The 23,017-nt window shown below is 41.5% G+C and overlaps 1 protein-coding gene across 35 annotated transcripts in view; it reads right to left on the bottom strand.

Annotated features, from left to right (window-relative positions):
- The window catches only part of LOC119033764 (neurexin-1a), a 271,561-nt gene extending 263,834 nt beyond the window's left edge, over positions 1 to 7,727 (bottom strand). For 28 of the 35 annotated variants that reach the window (XM_037124252.1, XM_037124255.1, XM_037124276.1 and 25 more), the window contains exons 1-2: positions 7,574 to 7,727; positions 4,500 to 5,866 (exon numbers count right to left, since the gene is read on the bottom strand). In XM_037124252.1, the coding sequence (XP_036980147.1) occupies positions 4,500 to 5,211 (712 nt within the window). In that variant the 5' untranslated portion in view covers positions 5,212 to 5,866; positions 7,574 to 7,727. Of the gene's footprint in view, positions 1 to 4,499; positions 5,867 to 7,153; positions 7,357 to 7,573 lie in introns of those variants that run through there. The other 7 variants (XM_037124279.1, XM_037124281.1, XM_037124275.1 and 4 more) reach the window with 2 other exon arrangements.
- Positions 7,728 to 23,017: the final 15,290 nt, after the last annotated feature.

Below are 23,017 nucleotides of genomic sequence, written 5' to 3'. Positions count from 1 at the left end.
CAGTGTGTCAACAGGTCTGAAACAGTGCTACCTAATACGTGAGAACAATAGTGTAAAGGCTTCTGTGGCTTCAGAGGAAGCTGCATGCGATGTGATAAATTGCCTCAGGTGGTGTTACTCATAGACCACGTTGCATTGTGGGTGATGTAGGATCCTGTTTTTTGAAAAGCAGCTCTTCACATCTTTAAAACTATTAGACACATTATGAACAGTATAAAAACAAGGGTCGGGGATATTCCCATTTTTATTTCACGCATTCCTCTTCCTTTTCAAAACCTGGCCCCTCAGCTACCCACGATGCCATGCAGTGCCAATGAGTGACATCACTGGAGGCAATTTAGAGACTATATGTAGTCTCTTCTGGAGTACAGACATGTCACGGGGATGTGATGCGTTTTCAGCACTCATCACTTGATACGCTGCCCCAAAACAGTGACAAAAAGTCAACGAATGCTCTTAGTCTAAAGAAAAAACTGCAGCGCCACCAGGCATTTCAGACTAATCAGCAAATACACATTTAGATGATGTCACACTGTAACTGTAACGCTCTGCCTCTTGAAAACTCCCAAACCTCAGAAAAAAACCTTTAAAAAACTCATTTGTTTTATCAAAGAGAGGCAGCCGGTTGGAGAACAATGTCACTCCGAGTGCCTGCTCGTATGTTTTGCGTAATTCCATCGGGCAGAGCAGGAGCATGACTGAGAGAGCGCTTTCAGTCCCACACTGTGTTTGAGTCTGTCTGGGGTGACGGCAGCAGACATCTCTGCTGACATATTGCCTGTTTGTCTTTGATGCTACTGCTGCGTAATCTAACAAATCTCCTGACTTCAGTTTTGTAACCGGCAGGTTCCTCTTCCGCGGTTTCGGCGCGGTAATTCAGGCAAGATATAAATAACAAGCGAGCAGATGTACGGCTGTCAGTACGCACCTCCAGGATGAGTTTTAGAATGTGCTCTCTTTTCTGAGACTCTTGTCACCCACCATCCTGAAAACTTGCGAGTTTGAGTTCTCCGTCGTAGAAAAAGTGACTCCGGTGTCACTGTCACTGCGAAACTGGGAGGAACAGTCGTTTCTTTCTTTCTTTTTTTTTTTTTTTAAAGACACACTAAATTAGTTTGTTTCCTGAGATGTGTTTACTATAACATCACAAGGAATCCACCCAATCAACCTCCGAGTCACTAACCCCAGTTCATGGAAAGCGATTACCGAAGAGACTCACAAGGTTTTTCTTTTTCGTTATTTTACAGTAGCTTTCATCCTCATGAATTTAATGGATCTTGTCACCATTGCCACGTTGTATATTCATTACAAGGGCCTCTTCAAACAATAACCGCTCATCCTCCACTCAGCACAAGGATAATATCTTTTACATCATTCATCTTAACACTGCAGCAACGCAACCAATTAGTACTTTGCGTATCCATTAAAAAACATCAACCCTGGTGTGAAAAATTGTGGCCATTTCCCACGATTATGGATGACGCGTGTGCGCACACCCACAAACACGCACACGAAGCACACAGTTGTAATTATTACGCAATTAAGAGCCTTCCACATACAAAACCCTGAAAACTGAAATAATTAAAGCAACATTATGTAACTTTTTAAGCCTCAGAGTCATTTGGATGGTACAGTGTCTTGTTATAGAGGAGTGGTGTCTTTGCCATCTTTTATCGCTTGTTTCTGCACGATGTGACTTCAGTGGTAGTGGTAGGATCAAATCGTTTCTTACATGTTTACTTCAACATGCAAGTTTTCAACACATGATATTAAGACGTTATCAGTTTTGTATATAGTTAGCACCTACATTACATCTTGCAAATTGTTCCAGACCTAGGATTTGTATTTACAACAGTGTTTTGCACTCAGGAACTGTGGGGGGCGCCAAATCACAAACAAAGCCAATTTCTACATAATGTTGCTTTACATTTTAATCAGCTTAATAATTCAAAGTGGTTAAACCAATAAGGTATTAAGGGGAGTGCTTAGTTGAATCCCCCTCTTTTTTAATTCATTAAAAAAAAATTAAAACCACTTTTTTGTTGTTTAAACAATATTCAAATGTTTTGTTTATGTACAGCTATTTTAAAAAGGATTTTACAGATTATGACATTAATGTCTCTGTGCCTGTTTAACCCTCTTCCGGTATTGTTGAATGAAAAATAAAAAATGGTCATCATTTTAAGTAGGTGAATTTTTTTTACTCCTACCACTTAAATGAAATAGTCTACTTTACTTAGTTGTTCTAAGGTTATTGTTTTACTGAAAATCTACAGTGTAGCATCATGAATACAGAGACTTTATAAGGCTGATACTGTTTGTCCTTAATTACTCTGGAGTCATACTGATCTTGCATTTTGAGATGAATATGACCCAGCTCATCTCAGGCAAATAATATTAAGTTTACTTTCGGACATTTAAGTGAGAAGGCAGAACACTGAGTCATGCATTACAGTTGTATTGTAACATGTGAGAATCAATATGTTCAATTGTCAGACAGTCTGTTGAGGATCTTCGTCCAAATCTCTGGTCAAAAGCAGTATTTGCATATTAACATGTTAAAATACCAACATCAACACCAAATATGCATTATGTATAAAAAATCCTCAGTTGACCTGAGGTACACTGCTATGAAATTAAAAAAGGATGCTTTGTGATTAACAACACAAGATTCTTCTAAACAGATTGAGTCATTTTTCTTGTCTTCCACTTAAAGGAAAGGAGCCACTCGTACTTCATAATAAACTCTTAAATCTAGGGGCAATAATGCAACGTAATAAATGTCATAGATCAAACTGATCTCTCATGTTGAACACTGGTTTTAAAAGTATTTTAAAGTCAGTGCCCAGCCTGAAGAGAGGGGCTGTTAAACAGGCTTGTCCAATTAACTTCTGACATTGACATTGTTTTTTTTTTTTTTGTATGTGCTGATATGTAATTTACATAACATCCAAAATGTAACAGAGCAAGTAAGTGAAATAAATTACAAGAGAACGGTGCAAGTGGTGTGATTAAGCAGAAGCCTGTTCAGAGAGCCTGCACTCGAAAAGAGCGAGAGGAAGAGAACAATGACACCGTTTGGGTGGCACGTCCAAGAATATTTACAGCTAGAGTTCATTTTTGATCTAGATTTATTCAGGGTGCCTCGATGGCAGCACAGCCTCCTACTTCTCGCTGATGTGCAGTGGTTTGAATAAACAAATACCTAATGCTGCCCAACACTGAAAAGCCTGTTAGTGAGCTACGGCAACAATCATTCAGTCTGTCACCGCATGAGGTTGGCAAAAAAAGACCCTTTGCCTTCTCCCGCTGTGGGAACGCCGTCAACAAAACCTTAAAAAAAACAGCAGAGGATAAAAACACAGCCAGCACAGCATGTAGAGGACATTTTAATTAGTAGTATTACATATTTGCCTCCACGACTAATGGCCATCAGATGGGAATATCTTATGCTGCGGTAGTAAGTTGCCCGGTGCTGGCCTAATGAGCTTATTGTTAATAAAAGATTTATGTGCTTGAGTGACGATACATGAGCTTATGAAACGGAATGTAGATTTTGACCCATATAGTAGCCTACGTGTTAAAATGAGCCTCGGAGTCCATCCGAAATTTGTATAAACTTTTTAAAAATAGATTTGGAAAAAAAAAAAAACAACAACACAAAACAACAACACCCGTCCCCCACAGGCCTGAACGACGAGCCTGCTCCTGCCCACAGCGGCAGTAAACCGCCGACCTGTGGGACGCTCTGCACTATAAACCGTGAACAGTTTCATTAGAAGCGACACTGAGGATGGGAGCTAAAGATTACCCTGATATAAGGACGATGTCTGGCCAAGACAGGGTGACACTATCCTCGCTACCTCCAAGAACCCCGTGTTCTCTTTGCGTATTGATTGGCTGTGTCTCCTGCATTGCACAGAATTAGTTTTGTTTTGCATCTGTTTGAATTATAAAAGGACTTGGAAGCGACACAATATTGATTGATCACGATTCAGGATGTAAGTATCAATGTGTTAACAGGCTGGCTTACGTAAAACTCTCCCAGGTAATATCTTGGTGAAATTCCGTTTCCAACCATATGAACCTGTTAAGCCCTTTTGATACTGCGTGACGCCAATGAAGTCATTCATGTTTACGCCATCTGTCTCCTACATGTTTACTCCTGCTCTTGCGTTCAAGCTAAGCCATTGGAAATGTTTCATAGGTCAACCAATCCCTGCGGACCTGTTTGATAAGAAGGGAAGACACCTTTGGGGATGGAGAACACCTGCACGTAATGCTAATGAGGCCTTGCAGGAGACTCGTTCAGAACAAACAAACTGTTTGGCAGATCAATGGCACACATTCGGCGACTAAGACAAACATATGGCTTCAGCCAAGTAGAGGAAGGGAATGCGCTACTTAATGGCTGATGGGGGACTTGAATTAGTTTAATTCAGTCCACACATGACACGTTGTGCCGACTGTACGGTCTAAACTCAATTCAGATGTCTTACCTTCACTGCAGTCCTTTCCTTGGAAGCCCGTCTGAGAACAGTCACATGTCGGCTCGTTGTTAATTAAACTGCAGACTCCTCCGTTTAAGCACATGTTGGCTGTACCACAGAGGTCCTTTAAGACCCCGTCGCTGTCGATCATTTCAGATTCCGTGTTGTTGACCTTTATGTCTGTTATCCATCCAGGGAAAGGCAGCTGATCCTTGACCACAGCTGACGTCAGTCGTAACGCCACGGATCGTAATTCCGGTGGTATTCCACCAACAAACAAATGGCTGAAAACAGTCATATCCCGTCTTTTGGACTTCACCTCGACCCATTTCGTTTCACCGTCCACAATCAGGGTTGTGTTCTTAAAGTTTCTCCTTATCGTGACTGCGTGCCACTGGCTGTCGTTGACCGCTGTGTCGGACACGACGGTTGCGGGCTCGGCACAGAAGATCGAGAAACGCAGGCTGAGTTTGCCGTTCAGTATGAGAAGTTCTAGAAAGTCACAGAATCCCTCGTCATCGAAGTAAACTAGCAGCCCGTGGGAGCTCTTCGTCTTCATGTTAAAGCTCATCTCGCTCTCGCAGCATGCATTCCACACTGGAAATCGGGCCCACTGTCCCTCAGCACCTGTGAACTCTAGACAAGTGCCGATTTCTACAAAGCAACAAATGAGCAGCCCGACCCATATGATATGGGCACCATGTGGCTTTTGTAAAACCATTGTGTGATCACAGGTTCTGTGCGGGTGGATAGGGACTTATAGGGCTGAATTTATTTATAAGAAGCTTTGATGAAGCAAGAAAGACTGCAAGAGGGTAGACTGGCATATAACTGACTGTCTACACGGATAAACAAGTGTGAACTGATGCATTGTAAGACATAGGATTAAATGTTAGAATGCGTTTGCATAGCAGTAGGCTTGGCCAACACTTAGTTCCTGGAGCAAATACCATTACCTCACGCTGTCCAGGCCACTGGCCAAACCTCTCACTGTTGGCGCCAAAATAGTTTGAACAGTTTAAAGGTCCTCTCTGCCATGGCTATTTAGAGCAAAGTGACAGGGATTCAAATATCCATTGGGCACACTCTAATTTATGTAATTATGGAACAGTCCCTTCTGGTGCCAGTTAGAGTGTGCACGGTTTCACTTGAGTTGAAATGGCAGCTTTAATCTTCATGTTCATGCCAACATTCTTTGGCGGGTAACTGGAAGCCTTTGCTCGGGGCTTTTCACCCTGCATCCTCTGTGGCAACGAGAAAAAACGCCATATGGAGCCACGTTGGCTGATAAGCTCAGCAAAAGAAGCGGTCTGCCTGTCTGCCTGTCTGTCTGTCTGTCTGTCTGTCAAGGCAGTCCTGACAGACTCCACGGCTCCCTGCAAAAGAAAAAGCAGATTTAGTACAGTATCAGCGTTTCCTCCTCGGCGTGTCCACTCCCAGATCCACTCTGGCCGCGGCTTTAACCAAAAGTCAGAGGTATTACTATGATTAAGGCAGGAGGACGGCCAATCAGGCACTTCTATCCAGAGAGGCCTTTGTTACAGCAAGCCAAATCATTAGATTCATATCAGCAGGGCTTTCCAGGAAGCAGAGCAGCACTGGACAGCATCACTGAAACCACGCATTACTTCATCTTTACAAGATGGAGCAAGATTGTCTTTTTTCCCCACTGCCATGCAGCCTGACCAGGATTACATAAAAAAAAAAGATGCACAAAAGAAAGAAAAAAAGAACAACACAAGTGAATCTTCACATGTGATCGGCTGCATCTGTATAATCGCACCCAGATATTTGCGCGACCACCTCAGTCTCACCAAAAGTCCACACAGGAAAACGACAAGATTCTCAACTCGCACTTAAAAAATAAAATAAAACAAAAAACAATCTGACTTTTCGTTACAACTTCTGCACCGCGAGCAGCATTCCGACATACATGAGGCATGAGGCTGTCTATCCACCGGCCTGTCTGCCCTCCTCCTCCTCCTCCTGAAGACCCAACATGAAGAAAAAGTGCGTCATTTGATTCACAGTGGTTGGTTTGTGTACGAGCCGACGAACCAGCTGAGAAAACCCCCCTAAAATGTGCTCCTCTTCATAATATCTGCCTCGTCACTATTTTTTATTTATTTATTTTATTTTGTTTACCCCAACACGGAGCACGGAGTCGGAGCCTGCGTTTTCTTCCAAACCCAACGTGTGAAATACAAAAATAAAATACATCAATTAAAACAGAGATGGAAAAATAAACAGTTTTTTTTCTTTAAATATCTCCGTAATTAGTTTGCGTTTCAGAGACGGCTGCACGGGCTTCATCGGCTCCTCTCCGGGCAGCGCACTTTAAAAAACAGCGAAATGTGAGGCGTTCAAATGCTCATCATGCTTTAACTCAGACACGGGATGATCCTCGGCGGAATCAGGCGGGGTTTTTTAATATATATATATATTTTTTGTTTTGTCCATGGGCGACACATCTCATCAGGAAACATGCCCCATACCTTAACATCTTCCCCTGGATGACAGCTGCGGAGGGGCGCACTATAATCACAGCCTTGTTTAATGCCCCTTATCTGCGGCGTCTTTGCAGTCAACTATCTGTATCAATACATATTCAAATAAATGGCATGCAAAAAAACAACAAAAACAAAGACGAGGTTTCTCATCACCTTTTTTACGCGTGCACCGTTACTTCTACGGGACCTTCAAGTAGTTGGCACAAGAGGATGGGGAGGTAAAAAAGAAAAAATGCGATTTCATGCAAAACACCGCGGGCTGAGCTCCCGTCAGTTACGACTGTCCATGTTTTTGGTCTGTTTTTTTTTCTTGTCTTTTTTCGGGTCTGTACCTCAGATCCTCTCCGGCGGGGGAAAAAACAAAAAACCTTCAGCACATCAAGATTCTGCTCTAAAGTGAATCACAGCGGCAGAGAGAGAGAGAGAGAGAGAGAGAGAGAGAGAGAGAGAGAGAGAGAGAGAGAGAGAGAGAGAGAGACTGGTCCACTTTGACTCTAACTCTGTAAAAATAGAAAAAAAAAATAATAAAAACCTGGAGCAAATAAATAAAGAAGAGAAACAGAATGAAATTACCTTGAAATATCCCGTCCCTTCAAAGTTTGTTTCCCGGATCGGAAGAAAAAGACTAAAAGGGGGAGATTTAGGAGCGGGTCGGAGGGGAGAGCGCCGCCGAAAATCCAGTTATCTTGGTGGAGGAGAAGGTGCAATCTGGTTTCCCTGTTGAGCTTATCCAGCGACTGTCAGGAGCCACAGACAGAGCGGATCACGTGTCTCCCAGTGATGTCTACCGGGGAGGGGCTGAATGCAGTACCTTGGACAGCGCCTCTGCCTCCGTAAGCATCCATCCGCGGACATTTATGGCACGGGGCAACTTTTTCGGAGATAAGGCTTGTAAAAACTGCGCGGATTGATTAATCGATCGCGCTAAAGAGTCCAAACGCACCGAGGCGCTCAGTGAGATGGTTTTAGGTGCACTTGGAGCGCCGGGCTCGTGTCTTTACAGCGAAGTACAACAGCTGCCCCCCTCCTCCTCCTCTTCCTCCTCTTCCTCCTCCTCCTCCTCTCCCCAATACGTGTATATTATCTCAGGGATCGATCCTGTCGGATTACACCGGCCGATCAGAGGCACACCTACTGAAAGAAGGAGAATGAGATCAGTCATGGAGGAGCTCTCAGTTCAGGGATTATTATGGAGATCCAGCTGAATGATTAAAATACTAGTAGTACTTTGTTTTCATGGCATATTTATGGCGCGTCCCTAAGGAGGCTCCTACTTTATTCCACAAAAGGACTTTAGCTTATACTATACATATATCAACACACTATATGTGTGTAAAGAGGACCTGCTTTTACTCAGCATTCATCTGATTCTTTTGTCAAGTTTGGTTTTGTTCTGAAAATTTTAAAGATGCACTTTGTACTTCTGGAAAAGAAACTCAGAAAGCTGATATTTACGATGTTAATAATACAAATGCAAAAACATTCACAGTATTTGATCCATGACTGATAAAAACAACCCGTCCCCCAGAGCACTGTTTGAAGCTACAAAGGTGGTTTCTTACAAGGGTCCTGCAGATATGAACTTAGTGAAAAGTTCATCTACTTATTTAATTCAGTAATGACATTTTCTTTTCCTCTTTTTTTTTTTTTGTTTTCCATTTCAGAAAGCAAATTTGTTTTCACACTGAAAACTGCTTTAACAGACATTTAAGTAGTGGTTAAACACATAATTGGCGTGCTTCCTCCCAGTGACTGTTTTAAGGTCGGAGCAATTAACAGAGGAGGGTCTAAAAACTCAGGATGTGGACTGATAACTAGAAGGTTCCCATGGCGACCCTCGGGCCCGCATCCAAATAGCCGGGCTTTAGTTGAGTTGTTCTGAGGGAAAAGGGGGCAGTCTACAAAGTGTTCCTAAAATAGTGGGACGTGCAGTAACGGTAAAAGCAGTGGTGGCGAGTACATACAGAGTGACACTGCAGGCAAGCGGAGCATATCGACAGTCGCAGCAGTTTAGTGTCTGTGTTATTCATCCATTGTTTCGATAGGCTGCTGAAAGAGTTATGTTTACTTGTCTGATATGAACTGTATGCCACAATCCTGATACTGACAGACCCGGCTGACTGGCGCTTTTACACAGCAGACAAGTGCAATCTCCTCTTAACACGATGAGCATTGGTTTCCTCTGTGGGTGACCGTGTACCCAAGCACACGTTTGCATACTTTGTTGGGACATCTGAACCTCTAAATGTATCCACAGAAGTGTGTAGCGATGGAAGTGCCTTGAATATTGATATGAGCGTGTGTGTGTTTAAATGCTTGTTTGAACAGTGATTCCAGTGGTTTCAGTGCTCTCAGTTTGCGCATGGCCAGCTTGTTAAAGGATAAGTTCATCCAAAATTGAAAAAGTCATTCATTATCCATTCACCCCCCTCCACCCCATGTGGATGCAAAGTCAGTGCAAAACGTCCGGGACCTCACAGCGAAATGGCGTTGCAGGATTTTCTCCAAACAGCTGATATAGATGGGGAACATGTGTCAAAATGGAAACAGCAACAATAGAAATCTCAATGTGGCTCCGTACTCGTCCGGCATAATCCAAGTCTCTGGAAGCCTCAAGATCCCAAAGTAATTTGAAAAGACAATTTTGACCGGTTGAGCTTTCACAATAACGCTTTAAGCTCAGGGTGGTGGAGATTTCAGCTTAAGAAAGGGCTGAACACCTTTTCAAATCAAGTCGGATCTCGCAGCTTGGATTGCGCTTTTTATTTTATTTTGGTTGTTTAGGAGAATACTGCAATGCTGTTCTGCCTCACAGCTCCAGAAATGTCCGCTGAGCTTTTGGGCGAACTTACACTTTAAACGGTAACTCTTACAAGTTTGAAAATGAAAGAAGTGAGAGAATGAATAAACGCCTCAGCAGCCTCTCTACACATGTGGTTACTAATAAATGAAAAACTTGGAAGACTGAACTTGACCCTTCTTCGGGTGTCTCATTGGAGTAGTTAGAGTCAGTCGACGCGACGGTTTCATTCATCCAAACAACCTGTAACTGGCGATGTGGTGGTCACCGGAGCCGACTGTTGTAGACACATTTCTCTTTCAGCCCATTGTAAGCGCGTATGAGTTAAGTGAGCACTGGTTAAGCACATCACACAGGATGTCCTTGAAGAAGGCACTTAAAGCTTGAAGAATTAAATAGCTGCTCAGTGGCAGGAAACAATGAGGCGAAGGGACGGGGCCTCGCGTGTCACTATCGTTAAATGTGTTTGCACCTTGAAAAGGTCATCTTACAGTGCATGTTGGACATATTTTCAAATGATGCGCGATAAATGTGAAGAGCACACCTTGCCATAGTTTTTATGTTGATGCTTGTGGGTTTTTTTTTTTTACCGTATTTCAGTTGCTTACAGGCGCTAATGCAGCGTGTGCTTCTCATAGAACAACACAGAGTGCAGACTGCTGCTGTCTGCCTGTATTGAGCTCTGAGTCGGGCGTGTGTTGTGCATTTCCTTTCTACTCCATTCAGTGAATGTTGCGATGGCTAAGTCCACACTGCTTTCTATTGCATTTTAGAACCAGTTTAACAAACAGCTGGACGCACGATTTAAATATTGTGCCTGATTTGTGTATAAGCCAAATAATGGGACACTGTGAGCTACTTTGTTGTAATATACTGATATTTTCAGTCGTACACCTATGTGTTCACAGACTGATGTTAAGCCACCCAATGCAAATTTTTCTATGCGCTCTATATGTTTCATCCGCACACAACAGAGCATGCCTGATGCATGTTTCATCCCCACAAAGGCTTGCCCCCATGCGCCCGAATTTGTGCACTCACGTCTGGTGCAATTGTGGTGCAATCAGTCTTTTAGCTTCAGTGCCGAGAAAGCTGCCTCGTGTGTTCCGTGTGACCAGTAGGCTCACACGTTTTTCAAAAGCAGGCACAGTGAGAGGATTGCAGTGTTGTCAGGTACACTTCATTTAAAAATCTATAAATAAAAATAAATGAATAAAAAAAAGAAAGAAAAGAAAAAACATAGCTTCTTTTCCATTTTTGGATATTTTCCTTTCTAGGTTTCCTCGCAGCTATGCTAGCAGAGTTAAGATAGCATGCATGAATGTTTAATTTAAAACACACATTCTATATGAATTTTAATGGGGCTCAGCGGCGTTGGGAACGGATATTTGAACAGATCTCATTTCTGGTTGTACAAAAAAAGTCTACCTACTGCAGGATATATTCAAGTCTCAACAGTGCACCGTCCGTTTGTCTTCAAGTAGTTGCATTATAGGCAGTAGGTGCATTATAGAGTGTATAAACAATCATCGATCACTAATTATGCCACCATAAGTCATTAAAAACACTATCATGGTTTTCGCTTGTTGGTGGTAGCTGCTAGCAAACACAGTTAAAACCTTTAATGGGCAATATCCTCTCACCCTGACTAAAATTATACACAAAATGTGAAGAAACAACACTGTCGACATCATGTCAAAGATGTCTGCGTAATTTATTGCTTGCGACTGAAGTTAGCATGCTAACCAGTTAGCCCTAGGCCTGAAAACCTCTTTCTCCCAGCGCTCCACTGTGCTAGTTGTATAAACACCAACACTTCCAAGACTAACTGAGCTAACAAGCTAACAGTAGCTACAGTCATGGCTGTGTAAAAAGGACAGCAGTCAGAAGCAGTTAGCAGTTCTTCTGGTGATATGCTGTCCATCATTGTTGGTAGTATGAATTCAATCCTATTCTTATGTATTGCACCTTTAAACTCAAGTGGGCTGCACCTCATATTTGGTTACTTCTACTAGAGTTACTTTAAACTTAGAATTTGTTTTCCCTGCAAGAGGGATTCACGCTCAAAGTGTCCACAGATAAAGACGATTTAAATATTAGAGAAAACTTGTCCAGTTTAAAAGTGCATCATTGATTATGTACAGAGTACACCTTCAACCCATCTGTGTTATTTTAACTTTCTGCAGAGAAAAACCTGGAAGTCAAAACTGCAAATAAACACTGTATTTGGCAGGGTTGGATATCGCAGGACCCAGGGTTTACAAAAAATATATTTTTCAAACTTTTGAGGTTACAGTGTTGCTTGTGTCATGACGGAGACAGATTGAGGAGAACAAAGAGATAGTGCATTCAAGATTAATAGAGGTCTGAGCTTCCTGGGTTCACACCGGGACAAGATAAGGCAGCCTCTTGTTCATACATTAGTAATCTCTCACTTTCCAAAGTAAGCCAAGTCAAAAGTTTAAAAAAATCACGGAACATTATAATCAATCCATTGTCTTGATTTATTTATTCATTAACAAAAAATCTGTTTAGGCAGGCTAACTGGTACAAATTCAGCTGTCAAACCTTTCTTTTTCTTCGTCTCCCTCTGGTGCTTCTGTTTCTCTTCTCTAATGTGACTGATTTTCAGAAACACACAGCATTCAGACGTGTCACGCTGACAAATACATCTCAGGCATGACCAAGCGCTAATTCATAACAGCTGCAACCAGGTTACGGCACGCACGCACACATGTACCTGACCTCCGTGGCAAAATTCTGCTTCATACTGTGGATAAGGCGTCTTAAGTTGCCATACACACACACGGCACAGCTTTGTGGACCAATGACTGGACAGATTTACGTGGCAGAGTTATGAAAGGTTGCAGTGCAGAATTCCAGGGGATGGGTCAATTCACAGCAATGAAAAGGGAAGTCTAATGATCTCTACCAAAAGCCTTTACAACCTTCATCCATGAGTTATGAAAGGAGACACAGCTGAATTTCCGTGTGTGTGTTTGTGTCTTTTCCAGTTTGGTCACTCCTTTTTGTTACTGCCACACTGCTTTTATACCGCTCGACATGAGCAGTTGATCAGCTGTCCTTCGCCTCAAGACCAACTTTTCGGCAAAACCCTTGTGCACCTTTCTTGTGAGAGGCCACTCCCACTGGCACGCCCCTTTAGCCAATCGGAATAAACTCCACTTACACATACATACACACAAACCTGACCACCGTGCCGAATTTCAGCCTCCTCGGGCAATAACCTGGCTAGCAAAGCATGAAATATCTGTGGACCGACCAACCGACAGACCTACCAGCCAACAGAGCGAGCTGTACACAGACGGTGCTGAAATTCTAAAAACAAAATATTCTTTTTAAGCCGCCACCAACACCCGATCCACCTCCTCAATTTCCTAAATTATCTAAGCACAAGATAACTCAGTTGTTAAAAATAAAGTTTTAAAAGAATGTACTACGAGGAACTTTTTATCAGTTATTAAACAGTCGCAGATTAATACTGATGCCTCTATATGATCTATATAGGACCATCACTGAAAAGACATTGCTATTTTTTTTTTTTTTTTTTTGGCCTTTGTAAGGCTTTATTGATAGTACAGCTGAACACTAGACAGGAAACAGGATGAGAGGTGGAGTTACACGTAGCAAAGGGCTCCAGGCTGGGATTCAAACCCCCAGGCCGCTGCAGCGAGGACAAAGTCTCTGCACATGGGACGCCCACTCTACCAACAGAGCCAAACGGCACCCAGACATAGCTATTTCTACGTTGTTATTATAGTTAATAATGACTTCTCCAGATCGGAATAAATCATCAAATTAGAACTATGGCGGGCGAAGGATGGCTGAGGATGAACTGAGGGGGTCTCACAGCCCGAGGAAAGCAGCCGCTCCGCTTCACCATCGTTATAATGCAGTTATTAATCTCACATAACCGCCAACAGACACATTACCTCATCGCAGGTTCAATTCCCCCGGCGTGGCTGTACACGGCAGCTTCCAGGTGTGACAGTGTAAATGTCATCAGGGCGTTCCCGAGAAACAGAGCCCTCAGCAAAAGTGCCCCTGAATAAATGAAAGTAAAAAAAAAATAAAAGAATTTGGAAAACAGGAAAGTTCATTGTAGCAGCTTTGTCTCCTTTGCAGAGGTTCCGTGCACTCCCGGACCACAGAAGCTATTGTCTCCAAATTTCAGATTCCTCATCCCTGAAGTGAGCTAATTATTTTCAACCCAATGCCTACAGCCACAACAGGCCAAATAGTTTTTAAGATGCCTGCATGTGTCTGAGACAAATCAGCTAAGACTTCTTTGACCTTTTGTGGTTTGGAAAAACAAAACACTGGGCTCCACTTCCTGCCTTTCCACCGTGCAGGTTGAGCACAGCCCGGTCCAGTCTCTCTGCTGAATGTACAGAGATGAAATTGATATTGATCAATTCATCTAATTTCAGGTGAGAAATAAAATGTATTTCACCAAATGTTGAAGCAGACTATTGGTTAACGCTCAAAAACAGAGCTGAAGGAGGTCGGCTTTTTTGTTGTGAAATATGCATTGCTCACAGGTGTACCATGACAGAGACGTTACGGGCTCCTGGGAGATAGATACCCTTTGACCACAAGGAACGTGTAAAACTAAGTGGTTTCTTACAGTTTAAGGTCTAATTCGTTTGACCTTTTTTGGCCTGTTTCGACTGATTACATCAGACTGATACGAATATGGCCAAACAACCTCACGACTTTCAACTCCGCTGCAGGAAAAGCGTGGTGGAATGGGACATTTGCATCAATTCAAGAGCTGAAATAAAAAAATGTTTAATGTTTAATGGAAACTGTCAGGAAAGGGCTCTCGTACCTTGTCATCTAAGAGCTCTATGATTTGGTAACTGTGGTGACACGTGAGCATGTAAGCTTCGCTCTGGAAGTCGCTGGAAGTGTGCGTGTGTGAATGAATAATTTGTAAGCTCCTCATACCACATTATTGGGGTACAACATATCTCTTTCCTGTCCTCTGCTTCTAACCATCCATCGTTATTTATGACGGTTGCAGTCTAATTGCAGTCCTGACCGATGGCTACTGACATTTCACAAATGTTTGCACTGCATTAAATTCTAGGCCTGTGACTCAAGCCGTTAATGTAAAATCAGGATTCCACTGCCGGCAGCTCTGTCGTTGGCCTTACTCTTCTGGGTTCGCCTCTGTAGGCAGTTCTGTGTCAGTTCTGGAAGCAGCCCTGCAGTGCAGCAGTATAAAGAGGAAGAAACGGAGAGAAATGTGTTTTTGAAGTATGTTACACAAGTTAATACACCTAGGTTATTGAATTTTACTTTAGTTTACAAGAATGAGCGAAGTCACTTTAATCCAATGTATGATCTTTTCCTAAACCTAACCAAGCCAAGTGTGTGTGTGTAATATTGCTGACTTGACCGCTGAGCCCTTCACTGGCACAAATGGCACTAGAGGGGCTGGTAAAGCGCCATAGTTTGAGGCCTAAGTTACATCAGGTCTTTAAGTCTTTAGTCTATATATAAGTTAGCATTGCTAAGCTCACATCGGCACAGTTGTAGCAGATTGGATACTTGAACGTGTCATAAAGAACTAGGTCACTGTTTGCAGATGGAGGCACCAGCAGCTTCTCATTTCTAGCCAACAATCAATGATTCAGATTCAGATTTGATTGGCTGTAGCTAGCTAACTAAGCTAACATGAGTTTCATGAGTTTGAAAATGAAAACCATGTATGCCAACAGTCCTAAATATTCCCCTTGGCGAGGCGCCCTGGTAGCTCACCATGCACTTAGAAGCACCCTGCAGCCCTTCGCTGCTTATCACCCCCCTCTCTCTCCCCCCGCTCTTCTTTCATAATCTCCAGCTGTCACTATCAACAAAAGCACAAAATAATTAAAAGATAATGACAAATTATACGTGTTAGTGTGCTTTAACACTGGCGTTGTTCAGAACAGCATGTGTCCATTTGCACTTGACAAGAGAGAGGGTCTTTAGGATGTGGGCTGAGCTCGGCAAATGTAGCACCTATCTCGTTTAACACTTTTGTCCCCGGGGTGAAATCTTTCCGCTAAATCCAATGCAGAGCAGGGGCGGGGCCCGCGAATGTTACCCCAGACTGTCAATCGTCAGTTTCATGTTAAATAGAGAGTCTGAGCTGAATTAACAGTTCTGTGTGTGTTGACAGGCACCTGATGCTGAGCGAAAGGTGTTTATTTGGCTGTCAAGATAAGAGCGCACGTCTTGAGGAAAGTGCACAGAGCATCGGGGGGAATGAAAGGAGAAAACAGATGTGAGCGGCCCTTGATATTATTGAACTGTTTCTTAGGCTGGGCAGTGGATCTCCTGCAAGACCGGAGGAAAATGGTAAGCAATATTCTCCCAAGGTAATTTATCTTCTCCCAGACTAATTTAAGAAACTGTGTTTACTCATGGCAATTCTGAACCGAGTCTATGAGGGCATTACTTTACTCTAAGGTGACGGTCCTCTGGCAGATGAAGCACTCCTTCATGAAACCCTCAGTCATCACCACAGTGTACTCCACTAATAAACAAAGACATCAATCATAATTTTCACAGATGGATTTTTTGTTTTTGTTTTTGTTTAGATTCCACAGCAACACACTTATTTTGTGTGCGAGGGCTTCAGTGTTTTTTGTTTTTTTTGAACTTTTTATTTATTCCACATATGTAAAACACGCATGAAGATGTACAAAAATCACACCCATCTCAGTTTACAATTCACTCAATCCATGTCATATGACCTCCACTCATAACTACATAAGTCAAAGTCATACATATTATACACAAATAACAACAACATTCTCGAATTCTGATTTCTACTATTCCATAAGTGTATTTGCAAAACCAGAATAGGTGTTACTAAGAATACAAACATAAAAACAAAAACATGACAAAAACAAGTAATTAAGCAACCAAAAAGCAACATGTGTAAATAAAGATAAATTAATTAATGAAAAAAAAAGGTAATTAGAGCTCTTGTATCGCTTGAATTATTGGTTTCCATCTTCTCTCAAATTTTTCTAGATTCAGTTGTAATCTTGCTGTAGTTTTTTCCATAATAACAACCTTTTTTACTTTGTCTGTCCATTGCATTATATTGGGGGGATGTGGCTTCAGCCAATTGATTGTGATCATTTTCTTTGCTATCAAGAGTAGGACTTTCAATAAGAAGCCACAATCCCTGTCTATCAGATCGTCAGGTAATATTCCAAGTATGTACAGGGTTGGGTCAAGATGTAGGTCAATACCCAGAATTCTTTTTATTTCTATTTTCACACATTTCCAAAAGTCTATGATCTTTGGGCAATCCCAAAATATGTGAGTGAAGTCACCCACCATGCCACAGTTCCTCCAACATAAATCTGATGTTTTACTATATTTTGCGGTGACAGATTAATTAATTGATTAAAGTAACGCATCTTTACTCTCCAATCAAACTCCCTCCATATTGGACTATTAGTTAATTTGTGGCCAGATCTGAATGTTTCTTCCCAGTCCTCATTTGTTATTATTACATTTGCTTCCAGTTCCCATTTCTCTTTAACATCCATATTATTGTCATTGGATTCATATTGTAGTGCTTAATATATTTTTGAAATCAGCCTTTTTTTTGACTCTTCTTCTGTAAAGGACATGAGCAGCTCTTCAACCTTGGTTGGTTCTTTGCTTATTCTTTTCCAATCACTGTGTTTCTGGAGGTAGTGTCTCAGTTGTAAATATTTGTAAAAATCATTATTTGGTATATTAAATTCCTGTTTGAGTTGTTCAAATGATTTCAAAATTTGCCCTGTAAAAATTTGTGCTATATATATTAACCCTTTATTAGTCCATTTCTCAAATCCTGCATCCATAGTACATGGGACAAAGTCTGGATTTTTAGCTATTTCTGTAGCTTTACTTACAGAGCTTGGTATACTTAATTTCTTTTGTATTATCACCCATATTTTCATTGTTTCTATGATCAAGTCATTCTTAATTTTAAGCTTCTTTTGCATTGACCTGGTTACAAATGGTAGTGACTCCAAAGACATGGTTGGGCAGGCCCTTTGTTCCATCTCCACCCATATTACATCTTTGTCTTTAGTTATCCATAGTATAAGAGCTCTAACTTGAGCAGCCCAGTAATAGTTCCTTAGATTTGGTAGATTAAGCCCTCCTTTATTCTGGGGGGCTAAGAGTGTCTTATATTTAATTCTAGCTTTTTTGTTTTGCCATAAAAATCTTGATATACTTTTGTCCAGCATTTTAAAGGTGGAGCTTGAAACCATAACAGGAAGTGATTGAAAGAGAAACAATAGCCTTGGCAAAATATTCATTCTAATTGTTTCTACCCTCCCAATGAGCGTCAGGGGTAAAACTGTCCATCTATCTAAGTCTTTTTTAATTTCCTTTATCAATTTTCCATAATTTGCATCAAATAACTGTGAAACATTAGGAGTAATAATAACGCCCAGGGCTTCAGTGTTTAACTGCTTTCACAGTGGAATATGGATTACACACTGAGTCACCGTGTTCGTTTTTATTCAAGGTTGCGGCAGAGGGGTGTGGTTGCAGAGGCGGCTCTGGCTGGAGGGCCAAGGTAGCCCAGCCAGTCAGCACGCACAGCTGTATTAGCTGATTAGCAGCCTGATAGGCCAGAAACCATGTGCTCGCTCTCTTATATTAGCTGGAAATAAAGACGCAAATGTAATAGTCTGCTCTGTCATGAGCAGAGGTGTTTGCAGTGCCAGGTGGTTGTTAGCAACTGACGTTTTTCAGACACTTTAAAAACACCGAAATAGCTTAAACGTGTGGGCCCGTATTTCAGGCATTTAACCTAAGACCCGTTTGGATAAAGCCATCGACTTTGAGACGAGGGAACTGGAAGTGCAAAAATGCTAAGTGATTTCCAGGTTCTAGGACTCTACACCAATACAATCACAACATACCTAGGTTCCAAGTAGCTCCAACTAAAAAAGTGAGCAGAGGCTCCTATAAGTAAGACATAGTCACAGTCATCCATCCATCCAGCCATCCATCTGCAGCAACTCTGTGAAAAGGTCTTCAGAGGACAACTTTTAGTTTGACTCGAGAACATTTCAAGACAGCCTTTGAGATAAGATCCTTTGTGAATACAGCCCCTGAGCTTTACCTACAATGACAAGTTCAAATGTCTGGTGTGTAAATAGCCCATGTTAAAGGTCAAAGCTGACTCATCCTAAATAACCAAGAGAGAGAGGCATGACTCTGCGGCTCATGTTGTGGGCCCTCTACCGTCTAAATGCCACACGCGTGTCACATACAACAACATTATTTGATTAAAATATTCAGAGCGAAGCGACAAGTGTGATTCCAACAACAACGTCAATAATCCTGTTTGTTCTCTCTGACCAGCTTTACTTGGATAAGAAAAAAAAGAAAAAAATCACACGTTAAAAAAAGAGAAGGCGATGTATCACAGGCTCATTTCCCAACAGTGGGAACACAGTGGGCACATTACTAAAAACGGCCCAAAATGTCTTTTTATCCACCGCGTATGAGTCCCACTTCGCTCTAAAGTAGCTCGATATTTTTCATGAGACTCTCACCACTCACCAGCTGGGACCATTTCTCTCTCCCTATTGAGAGCATCTGTATCTCCTAGATTAGAGCTGATTGAATTTAGAAATCTGTATCATTACAGTTATTAGATTAGAGGGGAGAGGGAAAAGGGACATTGCACTCTGAATTTCATTTCAGAGGAATTAATGAAACGTAGGAGTGTGGGCCACAAAGAGCCGGTCACATGTCCGGCTTGAACGAGCTTACTGATTGTATTGACTCTTACATAATGACCCTACTGAAGATGCATGAGAGAAACATTAACATGCCAAAAATCTGATTAAAACCTAGATTTCAAAGCCTGGCCAAACAGCCTGAAACAAATTGCTTCACTCCTTACTGACAAGAGATGCAGGGATTATTGAATCCATTGATTTTTTAGGCCTCACTATGTTCCCACCATCACTTGCATACATTGTTTTGATTGAATTTATAGTTAGTTTATTTTTTCAGGTGTCGATGTTTCCCTTTCAATTTGAAGAATCATGTGTCTAGTTGGGACTTTCGCCTTTGCATTTGGGTCCTCTTTTGCAAAACAGGCTAAGAGTATGAATCATTTAATGCTTCTCAATAAGACATATATGTGGTTTATCCTTAGAAAACTTTTTTTGGTTCATATTATCTATGGTCAGCTAGAAAGTACTGTTCATGGAACTTAAGTGCCGCACAACAAGAATGAAAACAATGGTTGCTAGTCTGCAAGGTTCAGGCAGCATAATCAAGTTTTTTGTCATAGAGCATTTTAGAGTGTGAATGCCTTGCTTTTTCAGACCTTAATGTACATTGCAAAGATCTAAATTCTGAAAATCATAGCAAAAAACAAACAACCAATGTAGTCCTTGATAAGGATCACAGTTTCAAAAAAATCTCAAGTAATGAACGTTCGCATAATTGTTACTCATGTATCAAAACCATGTGTACATAGGACTTAAAATCTCCTGATTCTGATGACTCATGGTCAAAGTATCAGAAAAGTCAATAGCTGCTGATTATTCACCCCACCTGGTGTGGTCACCAAAATGTGGTATAGAATAACTGATCTGTAAAATATTAGGCGCACCATCAGGTGGCAAACTAGCCATGTAACGGAATCAGATCTACGAAAATTGGGAAAAGGGTCCCCTGAGGGCCACTCATATTGGTGCATTGCATTGACAAATAACCCCGTTAAACCTCCCATAAAGGCACCGTACATTACCCCTATTGAGTTGCATATGCATAATATCCTACTCAGTGATGAGTGATGTATGCATAAATTGCCTGATATTTAACATTAGGGTTTATTTACTTTAAAGTGAATGAATAATGAAAATAACATGAAGCTAAGAAAAGTAAAGCCAGCCGGCCAATTTTGACCATCCGTCAATGTGAGCGTGCCCCTGCACTGCTGCCTCACGATCAGTGATCTCTGGCCTTATAACGTAATTCAGGTTTTAACTGGTCTGTTTTACTGGTATTCATAATTGAAAATTCTAATAATAGTTAATAAAAATAAAAATAAAAAAAAGGTTTTGATTATAAATGCTTTCACTGGTCACAAATTATTTATGACATAATGGTGAGAAACGCTAGTTGGAGGGGCCCCCTGGGAGTTTCATCCTCGTCCCAACAGATCCTAGAATCACAGCTGGCTGGTTGAAATGGGGAACGGGGCTGGACTAGTTGTTGAACTGAGGTGGTGAGCTTGGTGCCAACTCATTTTTTTTCTGTGTAATATTTATTCCTGTCTGATTTTTGTTCACATTGGAAACAACTTTGTTCAATAAAAAAAAAAAAAAAAGAATATTGAAGATGGAAAATGAAGCTTGCCAACAGGACATTAAGTTCACCCAGTTTATTTAGAAGGCATAATTGCACCATTGACTCGTCTCTCATAACTTGTCTGCAAACCAAATCCAAGGTTGAAAAAATAATTGGTTCAACACAGCTGATAAACAATGACACCCTCTGTTTTTTTAACTCTCGCTCTCCGCTGCTATCAGAACTAATTCATGGTTAAATCTGACTAAATGTGAGCTTGCTACAATTCCAGTGGATTGAGCAGAAATCACAGCAAGATGTTAAACTTTTAAATGCTGGTGTGGCCAGGCCTTACTACAGGTGTGACAGCAGGACAGTATGAATGCAAAAGCCACCCATAACATAACGGTGGAACATTTGGTCCCATTATCAGTGTAGTCTTCTTTGAATAAAAGACATACTTAGCTGAATGACATTCAGATTACACGGAATGAAAATCATGCTTCTTATATGTACTGGTGTCTCTTCCCTGACAATGTGTGCTACCAAATCCACTTTTCATTGCCTTTACATGTGACTGAGTACACTGTAGCGCATGGCTCCTGTCGCACATTTTTGTTCCACTCTGGGCTTAGTCTGCGGTGCATCATTGTCCTCGACCCTGCTTTCTTCCTATACACAGCATTATCCTTGTCTCCTTGTTTTTAAATCTTCACGCTGGGCCTCTGGGTCTTGCAATTCTCCCTGAAAGATTGTGTCTGTAGAATCACACGAGATCATCTCAGGCAGAACAATATACGTGCTTTCATGAGAGATGAAAGATTGATTTTCCTCTCCCATGTCTTCATCCACTCTTACCTCCGTTATTCATGAGATGCTCACCACGGTGTTGCCGTGGAGACTCTCATAACTATGTGTAAATAAACATGCAAGTCGCTGTTTAGCAAACATATCTGTTTGTGCGCGCAAGTGTCTGTGTGTAATTCTGATGAATAATGGATTTGAACAAGAATCCACAAAGGGATTGAGGCGAACCTTGACCTTGGTCGCACAGGAAATGGGCATTAATCCTCGCTGATGCATGCAGCATCATTCCTTATTTCTCATATCAGCCATTACAGGAGTAATTGCACCCATGTAGGTGGGAATCTTACAGTCAAGTACTCTTACAAATCACACAACTAATGTTTTACTCAGTCTAAAACCAGACTGGCTTGTTTTTTCATGCAAAATACATCATTACTGCTTTTCGTTCACCCGTTTGTCATATAATGTTTCTGTGACCTTTACTTGGTCTGATCAGAATCCCTCCACGCAGATATAAGCATCACTATGGACACGATTCAATCTAAATTTATTTCAGACTTTGCTGAACCATGAGTCTTCTGCAGCGGCTGAACTCGGCAAAGTTCGCGAGATCCGCGTGCGCTGGAAAAGGGAGATACAAAAAGAGCAGTCGTATCACCGGCCACTATCTGTAAAGCATATGATAATGAGGAATAATATTCATTGGAGTGCAAGCTGGTGTGAAATGGCCTGATAAAACGAGAATGTTGACACACCTGCCGATCACAAATAGTAATCCAGGCGTTTTATGGTAGCTTCTTTGCCTTATCATTCGGGATTGTCAGCGCTATTGCCACAGAAAAGAGCTTTTGACTGAATGCAGACTCGACACCCCCAAAATTTAAAAAAAAAAAAAAAAAAAAAAAAAGAAAAAAAAGGTGAATGACATGCATACACACACACACACACACACACACACACACACACACACACACACACACACACACACACACACACACATAGAAAATATAAATATATTTCATGGCACAATAGGAAGTGATTTCAAAATAAAATTCAGTTTTGGC

This window comes from Acanthopagrus latus, chromosome 15 (assembly GCF_904848185.1).
Source record: "Acanthopagrus latus isolate v.2019 chromosome 15, fAcaLat1.1, whole genome shotgun sequence".
NCBI lineage: Eukaryota > Metazoa > Chordata > Actinopteri > Spariformes > Sparidae > Acanthopagrus > Acanthopagrus latus.
Note: the sequence above shows the minus strand (reverse complement) of the source record. Positions and strands in the feature narration are given on the sequence as shown.